The sequence below is a fragment of the Gobius niger genome, assembly GCF_951799975.1.
Source record: "Gobius niger genome assembly, chromosome: 21".
NCBI classification, from domain to species: domain Eukaryota; kingdom Metazoa; phylum Chordata; class Actinopteri; order Gobiiformes; family Gobiidae; genus Gobius; species Gobius niger.
Window position 1 is genome coordinate 17,865,508 of NC_136872.1, and position 27,588 is coordinate 17,893,095.

General features: G+C 38.8%; 3 protein-coding genes across 10 annotated transcripts in view; 1 reads left to right on the plus strand and 2 right to left on the minus strand.

Moving 5' to 3' along the window:
- Window positions 1-1,204: 1,204 nt before the first annotated feature.
- mrpl48 (mitochondrial ribosomal protein L48) lies at window positions 1,205-5,252 on the plus strand. The gene is made up of 8 exons (XM_079579984.1): window positions 1,205-1,345; window positions 1,578-1,627; window positions 1,696-1,727; window positions 2,218-2,306; window positions 3,295-3,464; window positions 4,724-4,826; window positions 4,901-4,990; window positions 5,131-5,252. The coding sequence occupies exons 1-8, from the start codon at window positions 1,325-1,327 to the stop codon at window positions 5,206-5,208; spliced, it is 633 nt and encodes a 210-aa protein (XP_079436110.1). The 5' UTR covers window positions 1,205-1,324; the 3' UTR covers window positions 5,209-5,252.
- tox4b (TOX high mobility group box family member 4 b) overlaps window positions 1,679-27,588 on the minus strand; it is a 206,392-nt gene continuing 180,482 nt past the window's right edge. For all 8 annotated transcript variants that reach the window (XM_079579909.1, XM_079579907.1, XM_079579908.1 and 5 more), the window contains one exon: window positions 1,679-1,688. The gene's annotated coding sequence lies outside the window, so the exon portion shown is untranslated. The remainder of the gene's footprint in view (window positions 1,689-27,588) is intronic.
- pea15 (proliferation and apoptosis adaptor protein 15) overlaps window positions 12,778-27,588 on the minus strand; it is a 60,268-nt gene continuing 45,457 nt past the window's right edge. The window contains exons 2-4 of the mRNA XM_079579990.1: window positions 16,220-16,394; window positions 14,826-14,981; window positions 12,778-13,405 (exon numbers count right to left, since the gene is read on the minus strand). Of these exons, the coding sequence (XP_079436116.1) occupies window positions 13,341-13,405; window positions 14,826-14,981; window positions 16,220-16,391 (393 nt within the window). The 5' untranslated portion in view covers window positions 16,392-16,394 and the 3' untranslated portion in view covers window positions 12,778-13,340. The remainder of the gene's footprint in view (window positions 13,406-14,825; window positions 14,982-16,219; window positions 16,395-27,588) is intronic.

The following is a 27,588-nucleotide window of genomic DNA, read 5'->3' on the forward strand; positions in this document are numbered from 1 at the left end:
TCAAAAAGCAAGCCAAAGAATGTGCGCTCTCGGACCCACGTACTTGGCATGTTTTATACATTTGTGCTTTATAAAATGTTGCTGTATAAAAAGGAGTATGTAATTTGCCTATGCACTGTTAATTGATTTTGTATGATATTGGTGGCGGTGGTGAGATATTGCACTTTATAAATTAATATGTACAGCCAAACACGATTGAATGTTTAAAGGTAATTTTGATATGCCTTTGTGAAGGGATGCAGAAAATAAATGGCAAGCTTGTTATATGACTTTGCTTTTAAACAAGTAGCTATAGACCCCTTCGCTGCTGACATCACCAGTGACATCAGCTGGAGGCAGGAAGTGATCAAGAGAAATAAGATTAAACTAAAACTAGCGATTATAAGTGTAAAACTACAACTACAAAATGTGGTCCTGTTGTGGCTTAAGGTGCAAGAACAAAAGGAATGACATTTGAGACGATAAAATAAGGTTCATCTGATATTTCCAACAACAGTTAGACATTTGTTTATTGTTACTACTACAACATAAAAATTAACATTAACATTAAAAACTCTTAAAAACAACCATCAATATTTCTGAAACTCAACGGAGAGTTACTGAACCTACTTATTTCTCAGACTCATTAGCCAAAAATGTCGCACCTACTGCTAAAAAAGTATTATTTACTTAAGCGGAAGTACCGATTGGACTAATAAGTATGTTGAGTAACTCTCTGTTGAGTTTCAGAAATATTGATTGTGGTATTAAATAGATTTTTTGTAGTTTCTCGCACATTTGCGGACCCGGAAGTAGAGCTGTGATGTCACCAAACCCATGCATTAAACTCCAAAAAATTTGAATATTTCGAAAAGTCAACGCTAAAAATACAAATGATTTTTTGTGCCGGACCCCGACACGTGGCCGGCAGTGGGTGGAACTGTGGAGCTCTATTAAAGTAATAAAAGGAGGTATTAGAGGGGGGAAAAAATGATGAGAGTTATTGCAAAAGTATTTAAAAAAAAAAAAGTCTTCACGTACATCGATGGGGTTAGCCCATGGATTTATCATGGGTTAGCCCCTAGTGAAAAAATGATATCCAATCAATTTTATTATTTTTAGAGCCTTTTTCCTTTGTAAACAAAGAGCGGAACTACTGTATTGGAGGTGACGTACACGGGGGACGGGTTGGCGGCGGACTAACTTCCGCCCGTCACTTCCGGTGTCCAAATCAAGAGCATGTATGGTGATGTTTTGGGGCTTTTTCTAGTTAATTAAACCAGAAATACAACGCTTTTTATTTAATATTTGATCTTCCGGATGTAAACACGGGTCTATATGCAATATGAGTCAAGTCATTAGAAAGGTAAGCGGAATGTTGCGTTTTCGCCCCGTATGTTACTGACAGCCGACAGAGGTCATACCAGTATCAAAGCTCAAAGACACATTTAAAATACATATAATAATGTTGATATATATAGTGACACACTTTGTGCATTTTGGTAAGAACAATACTTTGTTTTGTGGGTATTTACCGTTTTTTAATGAGCATGCATTATCAAAAATGGACATGTTGTAAATCAAACCTGTTATTTTAGGTGCAGACCGTGTTACCTCAAGCCTTTAACCAAGCAGCTTCGATATTTCGGTAAGCTTTGTCCTACTGTACTATTCATATGTGTGTGTAGTTTATAATAGAGTTTTGTTCAATTGCAGGGTGTCTCCATTAACCCAGCATTGTGTTTGGGGTAAGTGCATCTTTACATCTTTAAAAGTCATAATTATAATGAAATAAAATCCCTTTTTTCTGTATCTTTATTTTGAGCAATTTTACATTCATTTTATCTTCCAAAATTCATACAGTGTGGGTGCTCAAAATGGAGTAGGCTGAAGCAATAAGCTTATAAGTGCCTACCCCATGTTCAATTCAATATACGTTTACATAACATAATAAATGATAAGGTCTAGATTACATTGACTTTTGATACAAGTAAGTCCTTCCTGAGCTGAACAGATACAGATTTTTAACGATACAATCATCAGTTTTAAACTTAAGACTTAGCAAAATTTTTGACTTGCGTAGGGACAGGCATATTTTAGTCTATTTTATTTTTTTGTGTTTTGGTCCTGCTACTTCCCTGTTGTCATTCCCATCTCAACTACAGTTTTGTTTTCCCTGTTATGACTACATTACTAAAAGGCAATTTTGAACAAAATCTGTTTCATTTTTCCCCCTAGGTGGAACAGTTACCATAAACCACAGGCAGTACAAAGGACGGTCAACTCATGGGATTGGAAAATGGCAGCGTCTTGTTCCTAAAGAAGCTGTAAGTCTGGTCATTTGTATTTTCATAGTGTGTCACAATGCTTTCATTCTTTGACATTTGGCTCATAAACTGCTTTTAGGCGCCTCCACATTGTTTGATGTTTTATGATTTAAATCGATGTACAGTTTGTTCATGAAAAATGGTTTTGTACAGAGCTTTTAGGAATCTTGTGTGGTCCTTGGAGCGTCGTCCACTGACATTTGTTGGACTTATTTCAGACACAAGTCACCATTTTTTGCAAAGGGCAATAGCATCCATACATCCATAGTACCGGTGATCGTTTATAGACTTAAAAAAATGGCATCTATTACACAACAGATTTCAGGAAATGCAGATTGTAGCACTTTAGCTGCAGAATGTGAAATGTAAATCTGGTACTTATAAAAGAAAAACTAATATCATTGAGTCTAAATTGCTTGATGAACCTAACCTAATGCACTGTTCTTCTTGCCTGGCACCACCAATTCATTTTCTCGTAGGAGAGGTGTGGTTTATGGGGCGCTACGAATGTCTATCATGCGTCTGCACGTAGCCACAGCCAATCGTATCATCGTATCCGATGACGTATGATGTACCCGCTGTAAACTTTAGAGCTAAACTATTTAGAACACGGCCTAAAGCTCGATCGAAAAATGGCGTCGCGTCTGCTGCTGTCATGTTTGATCCGTAAATAAACTTTTTTTTTTTTTAATCCGTAAATAAACTACAAGCTTCCGTATATCGAATAGCTCGTCATCATCTTGCCGTCCCTCCTCGTTCTGTGATTGGTTCCCAAATTCATGCGAAAATTTCGGCCATGGTCCCCAGGCTGCTGTGCAGTTCGAAATGATTCGAGCGCACACAGCAGTCTGGCGTTAGCCAGGTTACTGTTCTTCTGAAATCACCAGGAAAACATTTTTTGGTTGTCATATTTTTCACAATATGAACGCTAATATAATAAAGTCATGTCTTAGTTTTGTATTTTAAGAAAGAAGATTTGTGTTTTCAGCCAAAGAAGAAGAAAGACAAGCTCCAGATGAAGCCGATCATCGCGGCGACAGACACGGCGTACGGGACTCTGAACGTGAATGTGTCTGGATACGACATGACTCTCGTGGAGCATTACTCTCAGTACATCCACAACTTCTGCAACACACTCGGCGTCAAGGTCTCGGAGAGGTAGGAATCATCCAGTTTTGACAGAACACTGGTGATGGGCGAGTGAAGCCTTGTAACACTTTGAGGCTTTCCTAGCAAAAAAAGTGTGGTATGCTTTGAAGTCTGAGCTGTTTCATTCTGTTCAACACTGACCTCCTGTGGGCAAACTTTATTATCGCGACTTCTCATAAACACGACTGAAGCACCAACACAATCATGTGGAAGAGAAGTTTCAAACAGACGTGTGTCAGTTTTATTATTTGCAGCCTGATATTGATGTTTGATCAAATCAATCATAGGCCGATAAATAAGAGTCATTTTCTTTGTAATGTGGTCTGTGCTTCACGGAGCTCCAGGCAGGACATCAATGGGCGATATTTTTACTTCATTCAGTCAGAGCTCATTTTGGCCCTATTTCCTGTAGATGGAGCTCCTTACGTTTCCCTCGCCTGATCATCTCCACGCCTGCTTTTGTATCTGTTCAAAAGCAGGACTTTGTAAAGAATAATAATATAATATATAACATATAAAATGTATTCTGGCCCAAAGCCACTTTCACCACATGAATACGGTTAAATGGGAAGTAGGTGAAATACAGCACATTTCTTTATCTATCTCTAATGATTTACATGACTATATGGACGAGGAAACCTCCGTTGTTTAGCGCCTCTCCGCTAAAGGCAGCTCAGTGAGACGCTCTGAGCCAATGACCCGCTTTAAGACACGATACACAACTCACAGAATGACCAGATGTTTCTGAAAGAGGCTCTGACGCAGTGTTTCAAAGCATCTGCTTCATGAAGAGCGATAAAAGCTCTGGAGCGCCGAGTTTTTTCGCTATCACTACAGAAGAAGTTTCAGAAAACTAAAAACCTGGAACTACATTTGGAAAATCATGGTTAAAACTCACTAAAATGATACAATTAAAGTTCTAGTCAGAAGGATTTCTTTAATGTAAATTAAATACTGCTTTGTGAAATTACAAATAGCTGATGTACATTGCCACCCCTCTTTTAAAGGAACAGGCCACCGTTTTTCCATACTATATGTTCTTGCCTGAGCTTAGACGAGTTGATACGTACCTGTCTGGTCTTTGTGTGTGCCCTCAGTCACACAAAACAACCAAAGATGTTGTTAGCATTTGGCCTCTCCCAGTATATTCCTATAGCTCCAAACGGGGGTGAAGTTGGATGCTACCACTCTCTTCCACAGGCACACACACAGACCAGACAGGTAATATTATAATTTCTAATAATGTGTAAACGTGTGATTTCTTTCAGTTACGCACTACCAACCAAAAGCACCGAGGTTTTGTTGCTGCAGGACCAGGGCACAAAGATGTTCGTGGACGCCATGTTAAAAACTCACGAGCGCGTCGTCCAGGTAAAACTGAGCTCTGCTTCTCTCAGGGAAACTCAAGCTGGAAGTGAACACTTAATGATGATGTGTCTTTTCAGGTCCGCAGTTTAACTACCTCATTGTGCCCAGTGTTTCTCGAAGTTCTTCTCAAAAATCAACCTGAAGGAGTTGAGCTTTCAATTACAGAGGTAAGATTTATTATCCAGAAGAATGATTTAGAATAACTTAACATAATGCATTCAAATATTGTGCAACAAATAAATGTAATGAAAACCACAGATACAATAACAATGCTTTCATGTTCATGTTGTTTTCTTTTGTCCGTCAGCACACCGAGGCAGATTTCCAAGCTCGGTTCAAGGGACGTCCGGAGCTGGACGAGCTAATGGCGCAGATAAAACAGTGATGTATTTCTATCAAAGTCTGCCTTTCATTTTCCCTGTAAATAAAGATTTTTTTTTTATATATATATATGTGTTATTTTTCTTTGAAGTCTAGAAAATAAAACCCATTATTGTCCATCACAAGAAGAGAGCCATTCCACTTTGTAATCAATATTTCACTTGCAGCCTTTGGTATTGAAAGAGGAGGAAAAAATTGCCACGTTTGAAGAATGGAGATTCAGCTTATTACATTTCTTTGTTGTTTGGGTGTTTGTTTGTATGCAGGGTGTATGTTATGTGCAATACCTCTGCAATCCTGCACAATGTCATTTAACACAGTGGGCTGTTGACCAAATCATCAACGAATGTGCAATGTTATATAATATAAGGAACAGGCCAGCATTTTTCCATACTGAGATATGTTCTTGCCTGAGTTTAGATGAGTTGATGTGTACCTGTCTGGTCTTTTTGCGTGCCCTCAGTCATGCAAAACGACCAAAGATGTTGTTAGCATTTGGCCTCTCCCAATGTATTCCTATGCGTTTGTTAAGTGGTGACGTCACAGCTCTACTTCCAGGGTCGTAGATGTGTGAGAAACTACAAAAAGTAGTAGTAATTTACTAAAATCGGTACTTCTGGTTTAGCGGAGATAAATGCTAACGACGCAGCAGCTACGCTAACGCCGGAAGTACCGACTTTAGTAAATAATACTTTTTTAGCAGTAGGTGCGGCATTTTTGGCTAATGAGTCTGAGAAATATGTAGGTTCAGTCACTCCCCGTTGAGTTTCAGAAATATTGATTGTGGTATTAAAGAGTTTTTAATATTTTAATATATTAGCCGGTATGCTAGGACCTGGAAACGGAAGTCGTGACGTCACGCTTAACAAACGTATAGCTCCAAACGGGGGTGAAGTTTGAAGCTACCACGCTCTTCCACGGGCACGCACAAAGACCATACAGGTACGTTTAAACTCGTCTAAGCTCAGGTAAGAACATATCTCAGTATGGAAAAACTGACCTGTTCCTTTAATTAGCATTTCCAATATTTTGGCATTAGGAAGAACTTGTATTAACCAGACAGTCACCAACTCTCCTGCTCTCCTCTTTTTAAACAGAAATAACAACACAGATTTGGTTAGCAAATATATTTTAATATATAATATTTATATTCATTTTTAGCACAATGACAAAATGGCATAATTTAATTCAGTCTCATTTAAATCATGACAAAAGGCCACACCTTTTTGAACAGCTGACAGTTCTTGGCCCATTAGTGAAACCTTTAGGACTAACAGCATAGAGCCTTAAGTGGCATCCACAGGGTTCTGGTAAAGATACATTACAGTGTCATGTCCTTCAAACAACTGCACAAAAACAAAACTTCAAATACACTTTAACATAAAAAGATTTTACCCAGAAAGAAGAAAGGTAACATGTAATATCAGCTCAAAGATGTAAATCGTAGTATGTTTGGGAACGTTTGTTAAATTAACCCAATTTTCACTCATTTTACTTTCTAAAGCAAATCATACAAAACACTATAAAGTGCATCAAATGTCTTTTTTAAACAAATGTGATCAGTTTGACTACCCTTCTCAGTGGCCATCAGTAAATGTGCCAGTGCAGTAACTTCACTCATCTTGCCACAATGTCATAAAGACTGTGGAAGAATTCAAATCACTGTCTCAAAATATCAAGTTTAGCAGCGTGACACCACATGACATACCATACTTCATCGTCAGATTGCATTCATGTGATGCCAATATAAGTGACCTATCATTCAAAGGGTGAAATTATATAGTGATTTTGTAGAAGTTTGTCATTTTATCTATTTATTTTATTTTTTGTAGTTTCTTTCAAAAATATCGGACCCTGCATTGAACACACCATTTTTTCCCCTCGCGTTCTGTTTTGTCAGAAGTTTAACATATGGTTTGGGAGAACTAAATTAAATTCTAAATACCCTAACAAATATAACTAGTTGATTAAAAAAAAATACTTTCTTGTGTTATTTTCCAGCATTTCCCGCCATTATTTAAAACACCTGCGATCCTCCGTAAAAACGTCACTTCCTCCACTGACGTAAAACATGCTAACAACGTACGCTACGCTAACCTGCACTTTTCATTCTCCTTCAACCTGAACCTGAAAAATAAACAGAAATTGTAATTAAAAAGGAACTTTTGTGTGAAAAACAAAAACGTTAATTATTACAGGAGGGACACAAACTTGCTGCTGTTAGCTAAAATGCTAGTTTTGCCGTTAGCTTGGGTAGTTTGCATAGGCTAATATTAAAGGGCAAGCTAGTTATTTTGCTAACAAGTTTTACTCACATTTCTTTTAGAATTACTTATAATTTATGTAACTTAATGACACTTATTGTAATGTTGAATGGTCATAGTTAGGCTATAAATTAAATTCCTTTGTAAAAAAAAAAAAAAAAACACTGAAGAGAAATATTTGTTTGCAAATCAGACGACATCTATGAAGGACCTTTATGTGCATATCCTTGGATTTCTGGCTTTTAGTCCAATATGCAAATGACAACAGACTTGAGATCGGAAATATCTATGCGACTGCTTTGATATCTTTTGTCATGATTTGGAAACTAATTGTAGTCTTTTTTCCGTACAAACAATGACCACATCACATCTGAGCAAAACACAACAGAGAAACAACAGTAAATAAGTAAATACAATGAAATGATCTTTTTTTGTTGTTGTTGTTGTTCATCCAAAAGCGGAAACAGCAAAAATGTAACAGTAACCATAAAAACGCATACTAATTTACGCTTAACATGACGAAAGCAATGAGTCCCCCTCTGTTAGTCTCCGAGAAGTAAAAACAGAACAGGAAAAACAGAACAATATAGGCATTAAATAAATTAATTCATAAAAGAAACACAGTGGTAATATTCAAAAATACATATTTACAGCCTATGTGAGCTATGAATTTGAAGGCTTTTTACCTGACCCTTAGCAACACATGCTAATTTTAACAAAATGTCCTACTGTGTTGGTAGTAAGTGATATATTAGAATGTGATTTGCAGCATTTACTAACTTGATATGTGCTTGTAAATGGAAATCCGAATTTGACATTGTTTATGGCTGATCATATGCTGTGTAAATCTTGATGGCATACGTGAGAACATGTTGTAGGCTAGATTTGAAATGACATTAGCCTTATGGACAAATAACCGACCACAAAAAATCTATTGCCCAGTAATAGAAATCGAACAGGCCTAAAGATTTGACACTTACATGGACTTCACGGTGGCCCAAGTGGGTTTGATTTAGTGAGGAAGGAACGGAAACTTATTTGTATAGCGCCTTGATCCTTTTGATTCAAATGTTAGGGGGATTTCGACAGGACCAGACCAGTTCAGTTCATTTGAGACCGGTTCATTTAGGGAGGGGCTGCAAGTTTGTGTTTCAAGTGTCTTTACGGTAAAGTGGTCTGGGTCGAGCCTGATATCACCTTATAAACACCTCATGAGCAAAATGTGACCATTAGGAGGGGCAGAGCGCTCTAGAGTTTGAACAGTTTTCAAGCCCCAGAGGAACAGTTGTTGATAAAAAATAAAAGAAACCACAACCATGCCCAAAACGAGCACACCTATTATTTTTAGTTCGGCATTGAATTCAAAAATAAAAGAGGGATATGAGGCCTCGCTCCTCTCATTTGGGCAATAAGAAAGAATGTATGAGAAAACTGTGCAAATCAAACTTGAAAACTTGAGCAGTAGATTACTGACATAAATATGAGAAAAAATATATGATTTAAATTGAATGTTTTCACACCAAAATCAGGCATATGCAAACCGGTCTAGTTTGTGGACCCCTCTTTGGGAGTGAAGCGGTTCACTTTTGGCTGTGGAAACACTTCCGGTCGGATCCTGTCGAAATAGGGCTGATTGACTGTTAGTACGGAGACCAAAACGCTCTGCCTTTTTAGCACGAAGAAAAGTAATTCAATCACAGATCTTTTTGAACATAATTCACTTGTGTTGAGCATTAGCCACAGGTCATAGCAGTGGATTCACACCGCTTCGCTGGGTTTTCACCTACTCATGTTTGGAAATATCTATCGACCTAGAAATACGTGACACTTGTACATTATCTTACTGTAGAGCTAATTTGTCCATAGTCTCTCTGTAGAAGCATCTAAATCAAACAACCGATCACAAATGGACCAAAACAGCTAAAACGGGATGTAGTTTCCAGCTTAGTGTAAGCCAATATTAGATAATAATATTACAGTAGGATTTTCATTGAACAAGTTTTGTAATGGATAATGGAATACTGCAAATGGTCGATAAATAAACTAATTCCTTATTGTCATTTATCATGAAAATCAAAGGTTAAACACATGTTCACTTTTTAAAAACGCAGTTTAACGACAACAATCTCGTTACGTTTTCAGATCGACATAAATGCATAGAATACAAATCATCTCAACACTACAAGATACGTCAAGCAATAGAAAAAGAAAAGAAAAAATAAAGGTTGCAAATAGTTTTTTAAAGTTGTTGGCACTCGGGGTTTTGAAGATTGGGACAAAACAAGGGAACGTCATTTTACAATATATCTTTTTTTTTTTTTACTCTCAATCTTGCAAGAAAGTAAATTATAAATTAACTTTTGTACAAAGCAACGCAAAAGTCCTTAGCATATTTCGGACGGGGTCGTACAAACGGCGCTTCTTCGGAAAACAATCACAGTTCTGAGTTTGGAAACGTTTGGGTTGAAGTCCGCTAAGGCTTCGTTGCAAGGATATAAGAGACACAGTGTTATAGAGAGCGTTCGAACAGTCTTATGAGCTAATAGTCTATGAATGACAGGCGGCTTTTGTGTTTTAGTTAATGGCGTGATTTTAGTGTAGACTTTCAAGAGATTTTCAAGTCCGAAAAACCAGCAGCTTAGCCTTGTCTGTCCCGACAACATGAACAGCATCACTCTTAAATAAAATCATCTTGCAAATGTTTTCCAATCCATAAGCAAATCCCAAATAAAGCCGAACTTGTCTACAGAAAACAAGTCAGTTAGCACAATGTCCTCTTCAAACTAAAAAAACATTGTCTATATTATGTATAAAACCTGCAAACTCTTTAGTTTAAACCTCTACAAACATGTTTCAAATATTAGTTCTGCAGCTCATATAGACCCTTTAATTGTTTGTAAACATTCTGGGCTAGGCTGGAGGCGGGAAGCTAGATTCGTTAAGTGTGACGTCACGACTTCCGCTTCCGGGTCCTAGCATACCGGCTAATGTGCGAGAAAAAAAAAAACATTAAAAAATCTTTAATACAACAATCAATATTTCTGAAACTCAACGGGGAGTGACTTAACATACTTATTTCTCAGACAAAAATGCCGCAACTACTGCTAAAAAAGTATTATTTACTAAAGTCGGTACTTCAGGGGTTAGCGTAGCTGCTGCGGCGTTAGCATTTATCTCCGCTAAACATGAAGTACCGATTTGGGTAAATATTACTTTTATAGCAGTAGGTACAGCATTTTTGAAAACTGGGCCTGATAAATAAGTATGTTCAGTAACTTTCTGTTGAGTTTCAGAAATATTGATCGTGGTATTAAAGAGTTTTTTGTAGTTTCTCACACATCTATGACCCCGGAAGTAGAGCTGTGACGTCACCACAAACTGTTGTCATAGTAACGATAATCAAATGCCTAACTGAGGTTGGAAATACGAGATAAAACTTATTTTTATCGTCTCAAAAGTCATTCCTCTTTTTCTAAAACCTTAAGCCACAACAGGATCACATTTTTTAGTTGTAGTTTTACACTTATAATCGCTAGTTTTAGTTTAATCTTTTTTCTCTTGATCACTTCCTGCCTCCAGCTGATGATGTCACTGATGATGTCAGCAAGCGAAAGGGTCTATTTTACTTTTCTCTCCGATATTAGTGCACATAAGTCGCAAATCTAATCGCAAATTGCGCACACGTTAGAAAAAAAAGGTACTTTTTACGAAAACGTCAATAAATTACTTTGAATTTTGTACTTTATTTGTGTATCTGTAGCCTGCTTCAACACACACTGGTCCCATAGCTGCAAAGAAATATATATATTTTCTCCTAGATGCCTCCCTAAATTATTATTTTTTGCTCTAAAATAATCTGCGAAAGAATACTTGTAGAAATATTTTCAGTAAAGTGGCCTGTGGTTAAATTTTCACTCTTTTTTCTTTCTTAAATAAATATCCTCTTCATATACTTAGCTTTTAAACATTTTGTAAAAGGTTCTCATGGACGTCATCCTAAAGCACAGGATTAGTGCCAAGTGAAATGTAGGGGGGAAATATCCAAAGATGCATAACATTTTATTGAAATTCATTATTAAGTCCTGTCTAGAGGTTAATAACAGTCTTTTGCAAATGAGATTATTTTCTTTAAGGCTTGAGTAAACGTACTATTTGATTAATACATTTCCATCACTTATCCGGGAATGTTTTTGAATGGTTTTCAACAGGGTAATTTCCTTCCATCACAGAGCACAAAGGCAGAAACAGAGACTTTGCAATGGGGGAAAAGACAGAATAGAGATGATTTTTGTGTGGATAAGGAAAATCTTAGGGTTGAGACAAAATACCATTTGGGAAATAATATTCTGATACATTTCTTGTTGTATTGTGTTGGAAAAAGTCCATTCACAGTCAGTCAATAGTGGCAGAAAGTGATGAGGAATTCTGCAACCTTATGGATACGAGGAATACGAACATTTGAAACCGTAAGCCGCCTCTGTTAGATCTAAGCACTGGTTCTCAACAGGTGGGTCGGGAACGGTTTTCAGCGGGTCGCGAGCCACTTTCAAAAAGCCCCAGAAATGACTGTACGGCACGGTGGTGCAAAGTCACAGCAATCTATTCACAGCAGATGTTCAGTAGAGCTAGCGTTAGCACGATGCTAACATGAAGCATAATGTTAGCATTCTCCGTTATCTATGTATTTATGGGCTGTCGAACCACTTTGCTCCTCTCCATGTCTTTGTATCTTTATTTAGTAGAAAACTAATATAACTGAGCATTTGTTAAAGTAGTTTTTGAATAACTAGAGGAAGTTAAAGGGGCTAGACGCAAGTTAGCCATTTTATACTCACTACTGCCACCTCAGGTCATACGTGTAACTGCACCTTCTATATTAAGCTCGTGCATGACGGCAATGCGGACCCGAAGTAACACTGTTTTTAGTGACAGTGCAGGATTTTAGAGGCAGTTGTGGCGAACAGGTCTGGGCTCATTCTACACATTAGGACATTGTTGGAACATGTGGGGGGAGGAAAATACTTAATTTTGACATTTTTAAACTCCATATAGTCCCTTTAAGATTTTTCTCCACATTTTTTTCCTCCTTAACTGCTTTGAAACATGACCATATATGGGTGATTCCAGAGATGCCGTCTGTATCTATACTATATTATATCCCTTTTTAACCTACACCCTCCAGCCATTCAGAATTGAGTATTGACCCAGACAATGAGTTTAGCTTTTGAGGTTTATTTGATACTAAGAAATAGTGGGGAAATTGCACTATTTTGTATTAAATATGACAAATTAATTCTTCTTTGGGGCGTTGGCTGGTCCCAGTATCATAACAGTTGAGAACCACTGTGTTAGAGCAACATTTAGGCAGGAGCGGAAACTTTGAAATAGCAACCCGAATCGTATCAGTATTTTTGACAGTAATGTATGGCAACAAATCTCCAAAAAAAACAAAAACTTTTCACTCTGAAAGCACATGGTCCTTCTGAGCCTCCAGACTGAAAATTCACATTTTTTAACATTTAATATGGGGATAGTAGTTTTAGTAGATACAGAAAAACTTAAAAACAAAGTAATTCTTATTCAGCCACTCGCTCAAAACCAGTCCACTGTTTTCATTTCTCTCAAACATCATTGGTCCATTCTTCAACCATTTCCTCACCTTACTTTTCCCAAAACATAAACGTACGGCGTCGCCCTGCTACAATCCGATTGGCCGCGAGGGTTAGTGAGGGCTCGGAGTCGAAAGGTGGAGGAGGAAACGGAATGGATGGTCATTTTTTTGGGGGGGGGGCACTGATTGGTCGCTGATTAGTTTGGACGAGGAGTGTAGAAATATCAAGGTGCAAAGATCGGAGCGGCAGGCGCGAAGGGCTCACACTTTTTTAGGGGGCGGGGCCAGTTTGATGATCTCGTCTTCAGACGGCTGGCGGATGATGTCTGGACACAGAGAGAGGAAATGTGTTTGTTGAAACTGGCACAGAGTATTGTATCTTTTGCAAAAACAGGAGTTGGAAAGCGACACGTTCTTGTTTTATCACACAAAATATCCGATCCAATACAAACAAGAGTCTCCAGAGTGTTACTCATGAAACCAAAAAGGAACAAGAGACCAAAAACAATATGTAAAATGTAATAAGGTAGAGACAATCAAAAATGAATAAGATAATTAAATAGACAAATCTGTTAACCGCTTGACCCTCACGTGAACCAAGCACATTAGTTAAACTTTACCCAAATCTAAAAGGTTCTTGAAAATAACATCAAAAAACGAGACGTAAACAAGGATGAAAATGTGAACAAAAAAGCAGCAAAAGAGCGACAAAAAAATCAAAAAAGGAGGTGACAAAAAGTGATGAAAAGGCAGCAACAGTTATAAAAAAAAACGACTGAAGTGCAACAGAACAAAAATTACATGATTAAAAACATTTGGGCTTCTGATTAGGGCTGGGCGATCTGGACCAAAAGTCATATCCCGATATATTTAGGTTGAATATCGATATACATCCCGATATTTTTTGCGCAAAGTGAGAGCTGTGAAATGAAATGTTAAGTCAAAGCCAAATACGAGCATTTTAATTGACAACTCACTATAAAATGTAAACATAAACACTGAATAACTGCAAGGTGCACATTTAAATAGGAAAATATCTTTAATAAAAATAAAAGTATTACAGCGCAAATTTGAACTATTTGAACTATTTGCGATATCGTTATATGCGATATCGTCTAATTCAATATCTCTTTAAAAATATATTGATATATCGCCCAGCCCAACTTCTAACATAATCTAAGCAACTTCGCTTTAGTGTTCCACGTTTTATTTATTCTATACATATATTTAACTGAGAAAGTGCTAATATTCAGGATTTCTTTTTCAGGGGAGTCTTAAACCCTGAGGGGGACCCTAGTGAACATGTTTTTGGTGTCGGAGCAAAAAGGCTATTGTTTGAGTTAGGTTTGTTGCCCCCTGCTGGCAACATGAGGAAGCGCATTTCTGTAAATCGATCATTGGCAGCTCAACTATAAGTAACGTTCTATCAGAGGTGGGTATCAAAAATATTAACTCAAGTAAGAGTAACGTTACTTTGAAATAATTTTAATCAAGTACAAGTTGTGACCTAAACAATTACTCAAGTAACAGTAAAAAAGTACTTGAGAAAATGTTACTTGAGTAATGAGAGCGAAAAAGTCCAAACTGGTGTGAAACAAAACATAAAATCCTTTGGAACTCGAGATATTTCCAAAGAAAATTCCAGGAAAATGGCAGAAAATACAGAAAAAATACATAATTCTAAAGAACAAGGAGCGCGAGACAATCTTAAATATTGGAAAAAGTGGAAAAAGTAACAATTATTACCTTTGTATTTCTTGGCGGAGGGGATGCGCGTGAGTTTGGTGTCGATCTCGTCGTCCTCTGAGATTTTGAGGACCGTGGTGCGATACTCGATGACCCTCGTGAGCAGGTCGGGCCGCCGCGAGATCTCGAAGATGTGCTCGATGTACGAAAGATTATCTGCGGGACAAAGACGAAGGGGACGGTTTTTTCAGGACCAAAAAAATAACCAGATCAACAAGTGCATTCTGCTCAAACATCTCTGCTTTGCTTCAGTTTATGTGTCCTCGAGATTGAAGGAAATGACTAAGACTCAACGTCCGGTAGACCAATTAAGATACTTCAGTGCTTCAACAAGAGCGTTTCCATAGTTACGAAGGAAGCCATGCTCTTTCCGGTGGTGAAGTTGTTTTTTTGAGGTAGATGGTTTCACACCTGGCAATTTGAATCTTCCTAAGTATATTTTTTTTATTGTTAAAACTGCATTATGCAACTTTTTATGTGGAAAAAAAAGTTGATATTTGTGTGTATTTGACTTTGTAGTGACCCTGCACAGCCGCAGGGTCATGATAGTCAGCATGGCGTCACGGTGGTCTCTACAACGCTCCAGGATCAATTGTTTTGGACCATATAATTGATCCTGGAGCGTCTTAGAGACCACTGTGGTGGAAAGTAGAGGCGCTACACTGACCACTCATACAACAGCTGGGTCACTACCGGTGTTAATTTTGACAACATATTTTAATTTAGTTTTAGTCTTAGTCTTTTGACTAAAATGTAATGTAATTTTAGTCGAGATTTAGTCAAAAAAATCTTTTCAATTTTAGTCTAGTTTTAGTCGACTAAAATTGCATGTCAATTTAGTCGACTAAATTTAAGACTAATTTAGTCGGCTTTGCATTTATAATATTCATTTTAATCATATTTAATCTTGTTCCTCTGCTTCATGGAGCTGCTCCACATGAACAAAGCTCAGAGATGCTCCTTTAACAGAGGATTTCCATGATATGAGGCTCTTTCAGACGGTCATTAGAAGCTTGGATGATTTTAGTCTCTCCTTTAGTCTCTCCTTTTTAGTCTCCTTTACTAAAATATCTGGACATTTTAGTCATAGTTTTAGTCTCATGAAAAACTTTTAATTTAGTTTTAGTCCAATTTTAGTCGTCAAAAATATCACTTTGACTAAAATTAAGACGAAATTAACACTGGTCACTACATGGTCAAATACACACAAATATATCAAAAAATATATATATATAAAAAGTTGCATAGTGCACCTTTAACCTCTTAACCCCCACCTGAACTGAGCACATTTTATCTAGACATGAACTCCAAATGTCCAAGTTTGAAGCTAACCAAATATTTGAACAAAAAGCCTTAGTAATTCAGGATGTTAACTACAAAGTCCGGTTCCTGACCTTGCGCGAGCTTGTCGTTCTTCTCCAGGTAGCTGAACCACTCTTTGGACGAGGTGATGTTGTTGCTTTGGTCCTCGGGGATGTCCTCTTTACAGGCCGACTTCAGCTGCTCCAGGTCCTCGTTCGTGATGTTCTCAGACAGGTCACTGAGCAGAGAGCTGTACTCCGCCATGGTCTGGAACACACAGGGGAAATATGGTGAGTCTGGGACGGCCCAAGATTAACAGTTGAGAGGGAAAAAAAACAGTCTCACATCGGGGTTAGCACCATGTTTCGCCATTATAGAGACAGGTTATTCTCTTACTATTGGTGTTACTTGAAGAGAATATATCGTCAGCCACCAGTGCATTTTTTCAGGGAACAAACTGACAAGACGTCAAGATTTTTTCTTACTTTCCTACTTTCCGAACGTCTGAATCTGTACGTTACATTGGACATTTCCTCAACCAACTAGAAGTAACTTATATGAGTCATTTTAACTTGTCAAGCAAAACAAATCTGCCAGTGAGGTGAGTATTTTTGCTCTATAAAGCAAAGTAACTTGTTTACCTGAATAAATCCTTTCCATAGTCCCTCCGGGGGTAATATAAGTGTTAATGGGTCTTTCATCTCCCCCTGGTGTCTCTGGCCAGAAAACCACACTTGCAGCTTTCCTGCCTACAGATCGGAGGCCCCAATACACACTAATGGAATCACGAAGAAGAAGCTAACAGGCTAACGAGCAAAGCTAACTGCGGGCTAGCACCACTTAAACAGTATTTACAGCCAAGTTTGAGTGAAAAAAATAATCTCCATTGTGTAATTGGATGCACAATATCCCTCTCTCCGTTTGTCTTTTCTATCAGCGTAGTATTTACTCTCACGGACAATTAATGAGTAAAAAAACACAACATGCCACAACACCTGCAGTGGTGCTTATGGCCTCTAGGAGCATAACTTCTTAGTACTGCTTTAAAGGAATAGGCCACCGTTTTTACATATTGAGATATGTTCTTACCTCACTTTAGCCGAGTTAATATATCCCCGTCTGGTCTTTGTCCGTGCGCTCTGCCAGGCAAACGGAGCACATACGCAGCCTCTCCCACATGTCACATAGCTCCGAAAACGGACGTTGTGCTCCTCGTATCATTACGCCTCACAATATAGTTCCCCTTTTTATTTGCTTATAAAATCGACATGCTACATTTCTGTGTAAATATACTTTGCATGAAAACACTTCACGTAACTTTATTTAAATAGGGAACACGTGGAAGAGCTTGGTAGCTTCTATCGTGAGCTTTTTTGGAGCTATGTGACATGTGGGAGAGGCTGCGTATGTGCTCCGTTTGCGTGACAGAGCGCACGGACAAAGACCAGACGGGGATATATTAACTCGACTAAAGTGAGGTAAGAACATATCTCAGTATGTAAAAACGGTGGCCTATTCCTTTAAATAAGAAAAAAAAAACATCTTATCTCAAGTAAACTGTGATTTATCATTCAATTTCAAGAGCAATTATTTGTCTTTTACTTTAAGTACAAACAAACTTCCACCACTATCTATTACGTACCTTCACAAATCAAGGACAAACTGACTAATTTCCAGAAAATGCTACTTATCGACTACATTTAGCAGAAGTGAATTGTAGCCTCTTTTTGGTAATTTAGTCCCATCATAATTTTGGATAATTTGTCCGCAATCAAGTGTTAGATAATGAGCTTTCTGGCTTGCGTCATGAAAATGTATTTTTTTTTTTTAAATACCAGTTTTTGTAAAGACATCAGTACTTCAAAGAGAATTACTGTTTACTCCAGCTTTGATATCACTAAGGCTCACATTTTGCCCTTTATTAATCTTTAAACTAACCCGTGTGATGTCAGAAAGACCCAATTAGTAATGTTCGACATGTTTAGGCTCCTTCCATTTCCTTTGCCACATTAATTATTGACGATGCGTAAAGTTGCAGCACGATTTGCCCTCGTGTCTTCATCGCGCTGCAGCCGACCAGGCGTCTCACTGCACAAACTGTTCTTTTTAATCTGGCTGCGTCTCACACCCACAGCCCTCTGCATCTGGCGGAGGGGAAGGCAGGCGTTGCGAGGCATGCTGGGAAGCTGGCACGCGTCTCCCGTCTGCCTCTGATCCCTTTGGTCTCGTGGCAGATAAACAGGGAAGAAAAAAAGAAAGAAAGAAAAAAAAAAGCAGAGAGGAGAGAACCCGCGAGAGACGAGCGCGGCGTGACCTAAATACAGCGGGCTGCGGTTTGACGGCGCGGCCGCCAGAGGGAGCCCGCTGCACGCGCGGAGCTCGGACCGCACGAGCCTGGTTTAAAACACGAGTGAAGCTACAGAGATGCTTTGTTATGCATTTGGCCTATTTTTGGAGAAACGAGTGGGTGAGAATTTTTAACTTTGCCCCCGATGCTGTCGTGCTGGAGACTGGAAGCTGTGAATGTGTTGCCTTCCCTCGTTTTGTGGTTGAGTTATTTGTTATGAGTCGTTGCGTAATCTTCAAAAGGCTAGATTCAAATATGGTCCAAAAACTGCAAATGCTTCTAGTTTCCTTTTTGACGTTTTTTGACGTTTGGTTCTCGTAATGTTTTGTCGTTCCAGTCAGTGATGGCCATTCGAGGGACTATTTCATTGCACTGCGTTTTACTTAGAGAGTGACCACTGTGCAAAGCCTTCTCCAGCACATCCCAAAGATTCTCAATGGGGTTGAATGGACTCTGTGAAGTTATGTCTCATGCTCCCTGGACCGCTCTTTCACAATGTGAGCCTGATGAGTCCTGGCGTTCAGGGGCGGATCTAGAAAAGAAATCACGGGTAAATGGACTCAACTTATATATCGCTTTTCTACCTTTATCAGGCCCAAAGCACTTAACAGCAAGGAACCAGTCGCCCATTTTCTCTCACCAATGTATGTATAATTCATACACCAATGTACGCAGACCCTGGAGGGTGAAGTGTCTTGCCCAAGGACACAACGACATTTGCTGGAGCTGGGATTCACACCCATAACCTTCCAATCACGAGACGACCTGCTCTACCAAGTGCACCACCGTCGCCCTAAGGCAAACACAACCTGATCCTAACTTTGTCGTCGGGTTTTTGTCACATATTTGAAGCGACTTTTGTTGTGCTAATTTTTAACGGGTTTTCTTCATGTTTTTGTCTTGATCTTTTCTCACTTTTTTGTCATGTTTTCGTCACATTTTTGTTGTGTTTCCATCCTCGTTTTCATCGCTTTTAGATTCGCGTGAAGCCAAACTGGAGGAAAAGTCCTCGGTTCAGGTGGGGATTAAGAGGTTAAAGGAACAGGCCACCGTTTTTTCATACTGAGATTTGTTCTTACCTGAGCTTAGACGAGTTGATGCGTACCTGTCTGGTCTTTGTGCGTGTGCTCAGTCGCGCAAAACGACCAAAGATGTTGTTAGCATTAAGCCTCTCCCAGTATATTCATATAGCTCCAAACGGGGAGAGGTTGGAAGCTACCACGCTCTTCCACGGGCACAAAGACCAGACAGATACGTATCAACTCGTCTAAGCTCAGGTAAGAACATATCTCAGTATGGAAAAACGGTATAGATACAGACGGATAGAAGGGGGCGTGGCTTCGCCGAGGGGGAAAATAGAATCTGTTGGGAAACACAATTTTCCACTCTTTTTAGCCATTTTCTGGTGGAATATGAACTTATTTATCACATAAATAAAGTCAAGTATAAATCGGGTCCATATGGATTTTTTCTCACAGCAGATTGTTCAGTAGAAGCAAAAAAACAGCAGTCGTAGCAAGCGCTAGCTAGCCGCTAGCATAAGCACGATGCCAAAATGAAGCATTGTGTTAGCATTCTCCATTATTTATGTATTTATGGGCTGTCGAACCACTTTGCTCCTCCCCATGCCTTTGTATCTTTATTTAGTAGAAAACTATATTCATAATTCAGCATTTGTTAACCTGTTTTTTGAATAATTAGAGAAAATTTAGATTTTTTCTCCAAATTGTTTTCCCCCTTAATGGTTTTGAAGCATGACCATATATGGGCGATTCCAGAGATGCCGTCTGTATCTATTCCTTTAAGTGTTCACATGTGTCGCTCGACCGTTGAGTAGCCATCAGGTTGATAACACAACATGACCCCATTATTCTAAACGGGCCAAAGATCCTTATTGCAGTTATTATCTGTAATGACATCGCCTCCTCCGCCTCCGTGTGCGGCTGGTCCAGGGTCAGTCCCGTCCGTCTTTGTGGTAATGTCTCCTCTGCGCTGATCTGATCTCAGCCCGCGGCCTCACGCAGCGATGACAGAGCGTTTGTATAGTGTGTAAATGCCACCTCCTCATCTGCTCCTGCAGCTCTTCTGTCCTCTCGCTCAGCGTGGGAGAAAGAGCACGAGCGCCACTAAAAACAGCTCGATATGTGCGCGCCAAACTGACAGGGAGCACATCAGCGGGTTTGTATCTTCATTCAGTCTTTGTTCAAGTATATTACAAAAAAAAATCTCGCAAAACTTTTAAGAATTTGGCTAGATTTACGCAGCTTTGAGATTTCACGCTTTCACACTTTATTTAATGTGTATATATGTAAAGACACTCAATGAGGAACAGACTGCTCTTTAGTGTTGTTTGGAGCACCCTCTGCTGGCAACAAGGTGAATTAACCACAGTAAACACAATATACAAGCCCTATATTTCTAAAGCCACAATCGCAAACATTTCATCAAAAAGGCACAAGGGGAATTTTTTTACATTTCAGTGTTTTGGATCATGATTTTTTTGTTTTTTTGGTTATGCTGTAAAAATTTGATAGGAAGTAAAATTTATTTCAATCTACTTTAACCTTAAAACCCCGCCTGAACCGAGCACATTATCTCAAAATCTAAAATGTTCTTGCAAGTGTCAATATAGCAACAAAAGAGAAACAAGTATGTGACGAAAATGGAACAAAAAAAAGAGCAAAAAAAAAAAAAAAATGAAAATCTGGCAAAAAAGTGACGAGAACATGAGGAAAAAGCTCCATTTAGTTGAGTTTACTAGGTCTTAGCTTTCAAATGAGGTGTTACACTGGCCTATAGGTGTGACCTCATAGATTTGGGTAAAGCTGAACTGGAGAAAATGTATTCGGTTAAGCATTACTCCAGTGCAGAGGTGGTCAGTAACAAAGTAAATCTACTTAAGTATTGCAGTTTCTGAAGATCTGTACTTTACTTGAGAAGTCATTTTGTTTTGAAAGATGAATATAATACTTTGTACTCCACTACATTTATATAAACGCTCCATAGCAACAAAGTGTATTCGTTGCTTTACAGAGCGTGAATTTGGGTGCAACTTCGTGTTTTTGAAGCTACAAATTTACTTTTTATGAAGTATTTTCGAGAGCATTGTACTTTCATCTGACTGAAAAACATTTGCCCATCTGTTGTATCTGTGCTTTTATCTGTGCTTTGAATCAAGTACTCTGACCACTGCTCCTCAAGTGTCCGGACGTCACAATGGATTCAGGAAGCACTCATGCCCTTACATTTATAATAAAGTCTGATTCTATAAAAATACTCCCAGACTCAGGCCGTACTTATGTATCAAGGACAATAAATGAATCCTTTCTGAATGTTCAAAAACAACAACAACCAGAGCAATGAGAGGATCTGCAGTCCATTATTAACCTCTTAACCCCGGCCTGAACCAAGTGCATTTTCTCCAGTTCGGCTTTACCCAAATCTAAAAGCCTCTTGAAGCTGCATTTGAAAGCTAAGACCAACATAACTCATCTAAATGGATAATTTAGCTTGAATTGTTGCCGTGTTGTCGCAACCTTTTTAGACATTTATTTTCATATTATTTTGTTGCTCTTTTGTGGTGTTTCTGTCACTTTTCCATCACATTTTTCTCACTTTTTTCATGACTTTTCTGTTACTCTTTTATGTCTTTTTTGTCGCTCTTTGGAGGTGTTTTTGTTGCTTTTTCGTCACACACTTTTCTGTTGCTCTTTTGTCACTTTTTTGTTATGTTTCTGTCACTTTTCTCTTACTCTTTTGGGGCGTTTTTGTTGCATATTTGTTGCTTTTTTGTCACTTTTTCATCACATTTTTCCCACTTTTTCCATGACTTTTCTGTTACTTTCTTGTCATATTTGTTGCTTTTGTCTGTAATTTTTTTTGTCGCTCTTTGGAGGTGTTTCTGTTGCTCTTTTGTCACTTTTCTCTTACTCTTGTGGCGTTTTTTGTTATTTTTTGGGTCACTCTGTCAACACATTTTTCCCACTTTTCCATGACTTTTCTGTTACTTGTTTGTGGCTTTTTTGTTGCGTATTAGTTGCTCTTATTTGTCTTTTTTTGTCGCTCTTTGGAGGTGTTTTTGTTGCTTTTTCGTCACACACTTTTCTGCTGCTCTTTGGTCGCTTTTTTGTTATGTTTCTGTCACTTTTCTCTTACTCTTGTGCCGTTTTTTGTTGTTTTTTTGGGTCACTTTTTTCCCCACTTTTCCATGACTTTTCTGTTACTCTTTTGTGGCTTTTTTGTCACATATTTGCCGCTTCTTTTGTCACTTTTTCATTGAATTTTTCTGACTTTTCCATGACCTTTCTGTTGCTCGTTTCTGACTTTTTCGATGCATATTTTTTTGTCGCTCTTTGGTTGCATTTCTGTCACTTTGTCGTCACGTTCTGGTCTCACTTTTCATCCTCGTTCCCGGCTCATTATTGCTGCTATTTTCACACTTATTCCAAGAAGCTTCTCGATTTGGGTAAAGCCAAACTGGAGGAAATGCACTGTGTTAAGGTTAAGAGGTTAATGCATTACTGTCATGGTAGTGCAGAATAAATCACCAGCAGAAAACAAACAGCATCATAAACAAACAGAATGATATGAAACAGGTCTGAATCTCGACTTCAGCGACTCCATTCTTCAGTTTTTGCACATGCCACCCGTGTCGCCCGCTCTGATACAGACATCAAACGCCCGCCTGTATTTGAATATGTATAAATCCCAGAGGCTCATTAGTCTGCTCCGTCTGAACGCCGTGAATGGTCTATATAGCTCTGTTTGTGTGCGCGCCGCTCCCGCTCCACGGTGTTGTATATATTTCATGAATGGTAAAGCCCTCTATAGGGAAAGAATGCGCCTCTCTCGACCCGGGACGCTCTCTGCTTTGCACCACAATGGGACCCTCCGCCGCCCCTTTTGTATAATTTTTTAGAGAAAGGGGAGCGCGCGATGACGGCGAAACAAGTGGCTACATTTAGTGTCGGTGTCGCGGAGCCACTTCTCCGCACTTGAGGCCCTCCAAAAATCACAAACCGAGCTTTTTCTGACACTTTCGTGAAGATATTAACAACATTTTGATTGTTGGGCTAAATTCCCAGCCTCTTCTAGCTCACAGAAATACATAATGGTATCAAAAGCATCATTTCACACAATACAAAAAAAAAAAGAGATATTTTTTCATTTGGAACAATATGACAATGATAAGAGCCAGGATTATTACACAAAAATTATATTTCAGATGGGATTACGGATTTATTGTTTAGTTTTTGAATAAGCTAATGAGTAAAATCTGTCATAATGTTTAATTGTGAATGTTTTGGGGGCTCAAAGTTTAATAAAGGCAAGAAACTACATGGAATAAACTCTCTTCAGAATATTGTAAGCACAAGACTGAACAATTTTGCTTGCAATTTTACTAAAGTTGAGAGAAAAGCACAATTTGAGCAGTGCTAAGTAACTCTTGCCCCTAGAGGCCATAAGCGCCACTGCAGGTGTCGTAGCATGTTACGTTTTTTTACTCATTAATTGTCCGTGAGAGTAAATACTACACTGATAGAAAAGACAAAGGGAGAGAGGGATATTGTACATCCAATTACACAATGGGGATAATTTTTTTCACTCGAACTTGGCTGTAAATACTGTTTAAGTGGTGCTAGCCCGCAGTTAGCTTTGCCCGTTAGCCTGTTAGCTTCTTCTACATGATTCCATTAGTATGTATTGCGCCTCTGACCCGGTGCTGGCAAAGTTGCAATTGTGGTTTTCTGGCCAGAGACACCAGGGGGAGATGAAAGACCCTCCAATCATCCCATTAACACTTGTATTACCCCCACCCTACTACTAAATCAGAATAGTCAGCTATGCAGATTATAATGCCCCAACAAATCCTTTGTTCATTAAATTAAAAATACGAAAACTACATGACTTAGTTGATCTTGGCACAGCTATTGTTATGTATCAGGTACATAACCATAAGCTTCCTGAATGTATACAAGAAAGGTTTAAACCCAGAGAGACTGGCAATAATCTCAGAGGAACTCATATTTATCAGAAAAGTGCATTTGGAACAAACACCAAAGCCAGATGTGTCTCAGTCAGAGGAGTAAACGTCTGGAATAGTCTGAATGACACCTTAAAAAACTCAACATCCTTAAACGCTTTCAAAAAAATGTTCAAATCTAATGTAATTAGTAGTTATAAGGCACTAGCGCTAGCTCACATATAAACTCTCCTGTGTACACTATATTTTGTCTTTACATTACATTATTGATTGATGTGTGACTTGTGCGAATTAATTTTGTAACTAATTGATACAGAAACATAATCATTTTGTCCTCATCTTGCAGATGGTAAAACTGCTGTATACTCTAAGTTGCTATTAAGTTGCAATAGGGTTAGGCTTTAGATAAGTGTTTCACTTCAGCCAAAACCCTTTTCAGTCATTGTTTCAGTGTTTTCATGTTCTGTAGTCAATCGTGTCTGTGTGAAGATACTGATTGAAATGAACTAAACTAAAAAAGTAAGTATTACTTACTAGTATACTGACAAAACTTTCCTGAGCATTTTGAATTCTGACTTTTTGGTTTTAATGGGGGAGTTTTGGTCGATCTTTTACTGAAAACTAAACTTAAGAAAATAAATCTCAAAACCGTCCGCTGCATGAAAAATCAAAGTTTCACCTGCCGCTTCTCGCCTTTATTGCTATGGCAACGGCCCTCACATGGCAACACTTTGGCCCGTAAGTCGCATTGATGGGTAGATTGAGAAAGAATCCCTCCATCAGTCCACAAATCCACAATTAGGTTTACAGCGTGGTTTATATTTAGCCCGACAGCGTCCAGGCCCGACAGATATGACCGGATTCCCGCCCCCTCCCCTCCTCCTGTGGGCTCGGTGCGGCCCGCGGGGCGAGGGTGACAGTGCGTTTCACAGAGGGCCAGTGTGCGGCTCCTTCTCACAGACAGAATGGCTTTTGTCTGAGCCCTGCTGTGTGGACGTACGAGGGGGGAGAGACGAGCGATGAGCTGTGATTCAGCGAGAAGTTGCACAAGGAAAAAGGAATTAAGGCAGAAACTAATGATTATTTTAGCTTTTCTAACTCTCAGAACTGCCACAGACAACATGGGAGTTGCTGAATTGCATTGGTTTAGCCTCTTAGCCCTGATCCGAACGCACTTTCTTCAGTTCAGCTGTACCCAAATCTAAAACCTTCTTCAACAAAGAATCAAAATATCAACAAAAACATGAAGAAAACAAGCATGACGACACAAAAGGAGTCAAAAAGTGAAAAATAAAGCCACAAAAGAGCGACTAAAAATTAAAAGTGACCAGAAAAAGCCGTGAAAATGCCGCAAAAAAAGTGAGAAAATCGTGGCAAAAATGTGATGGAAATGCAACAAAAAAAGCCACAAAAAGGTGACAAAAAAGCGGTACGAGTGCTGTAAAAAAGTGACAAAAAGGCAACAAAAAAGCAGCGAAAGTGTGACTAACGAGGCGATGAAAGTGAGGCAAAAAAAATCAGAAAAACTCAACAAAAATGCGGCAAAAAGGTGACGAAAAACACAATTAAAAAAGACACAAAAAGGCGACCAAAGAGCATCAAAAAAGTGACAAATGAACGTGAAAAAGTGTCGACAAGACGGCAATAACACAAGGAAAAAGAGACGTTTACATCAGTTTTGTAGGTCTTAGCTTTCAAATGAGGCGTAACTCTGGCCTAGAGGCTGTAAGCTCCAGTCGAGAAGCTTTTTGACTTGTCAGACCTTTGCACTTTGTTGGTTAGAAAATGCAATATTGATCTAAAACAGTGGACACAAAACATCCAGTTGTTTCCTTTCTGGATTTTCCGAAAACCCCCCCCGTAGGCGCCATCCACCTTTCTCCTGATGCTCCCCTTTCCTGTGCAGCTGTTTCAATAAAGAAAGGAGGAACTTTTTAGGAAGCTGTCGCCGCTCTGCTAAAGGATAGCCACTGGTGAGGATTCATAGATGACTCAAAAATGCGCAAGTGGGTCTGGAAAAACGACTCCAGGATATTGTTGATGACAGAACAACATTGTAAGCTTATAAAATATAGAGTATATCAATATGTGCCTTTTTCTCTATACTATACGATACTCTACGACTGGACCGTACAGAGCGTCAAGTGCCAAAACTCATTTATCCTGCAGACCAAGGCGTTTCCATGGACACCACACAGACCTTTGGAGGCGGTTACCAGGGAGACGGTCCAGAGACCCCCCTCGTCGGTCCACTGAAACAATGCAAGTACCTATGGAGAAGAACACACGGCTGCACGTGCAACTGGGCGGCGTTCAGAGCTTGTGATGACACTTTTTTAATGCCATGTCATTGAAGTCTGATGCTCTCACCAGCGCCGTTACCTCGCCAGATCTATAATAAACTCTAGCTAGGACGTTGCCATGGTAATCCATCGAAACTAACTCCGGCGGCCACATTTTTATGTCAACTGTACTCGAGAAAATCGGTGCCGAATCGTTATTTTTGTCATTTTCTTTTCATTTACTTTGATAGTTTGACATCTATGTTCAACCACACTAATCCGGGGGAAAAAGGTGTTTACAAATTGGTGTAAAATAAATGTATCATTCATGAAGTGAACTTTACTTTGGTAATGTTATTTACCATGTTTTGAATTACATCTGCTGTGAATGAAAATGTTTATAGCATAGAACTATAAAAGGAGAAGCAGCATTCGATCCTGACAGCAAGTCGGCTAGTCTGGGAGACTTTTCAGAGTACGTTAGAATGCTCAATGTACTTTTCCTATAGCGGTTAGCTTCAATTAAATGTGAATGATTCAGATGTTTTCAGCTGTTGTCCAATAACAAAAAAAAAAAACACATATAGGTGAGGTCAAAGCCTAATCAGAAATCATGAATGAATCATGAATACAGACCTTTTGAGATTTTCCTTTAGATACAAATTAGCATCTAAAAGTGTTGTCTAAGCTAAATGCTAACTCAAATTCAGTCGAGTTTCTGCTTTGTGTGGGCTTTATGTGTTAATGATAAAGAAACCACAAAAATTATATAAATACCATGAACAAAACATACTCTCCATACTTTAATATTGCGTCTGGCTTCCCTATTCATTTGTATGGGGAGAGAAC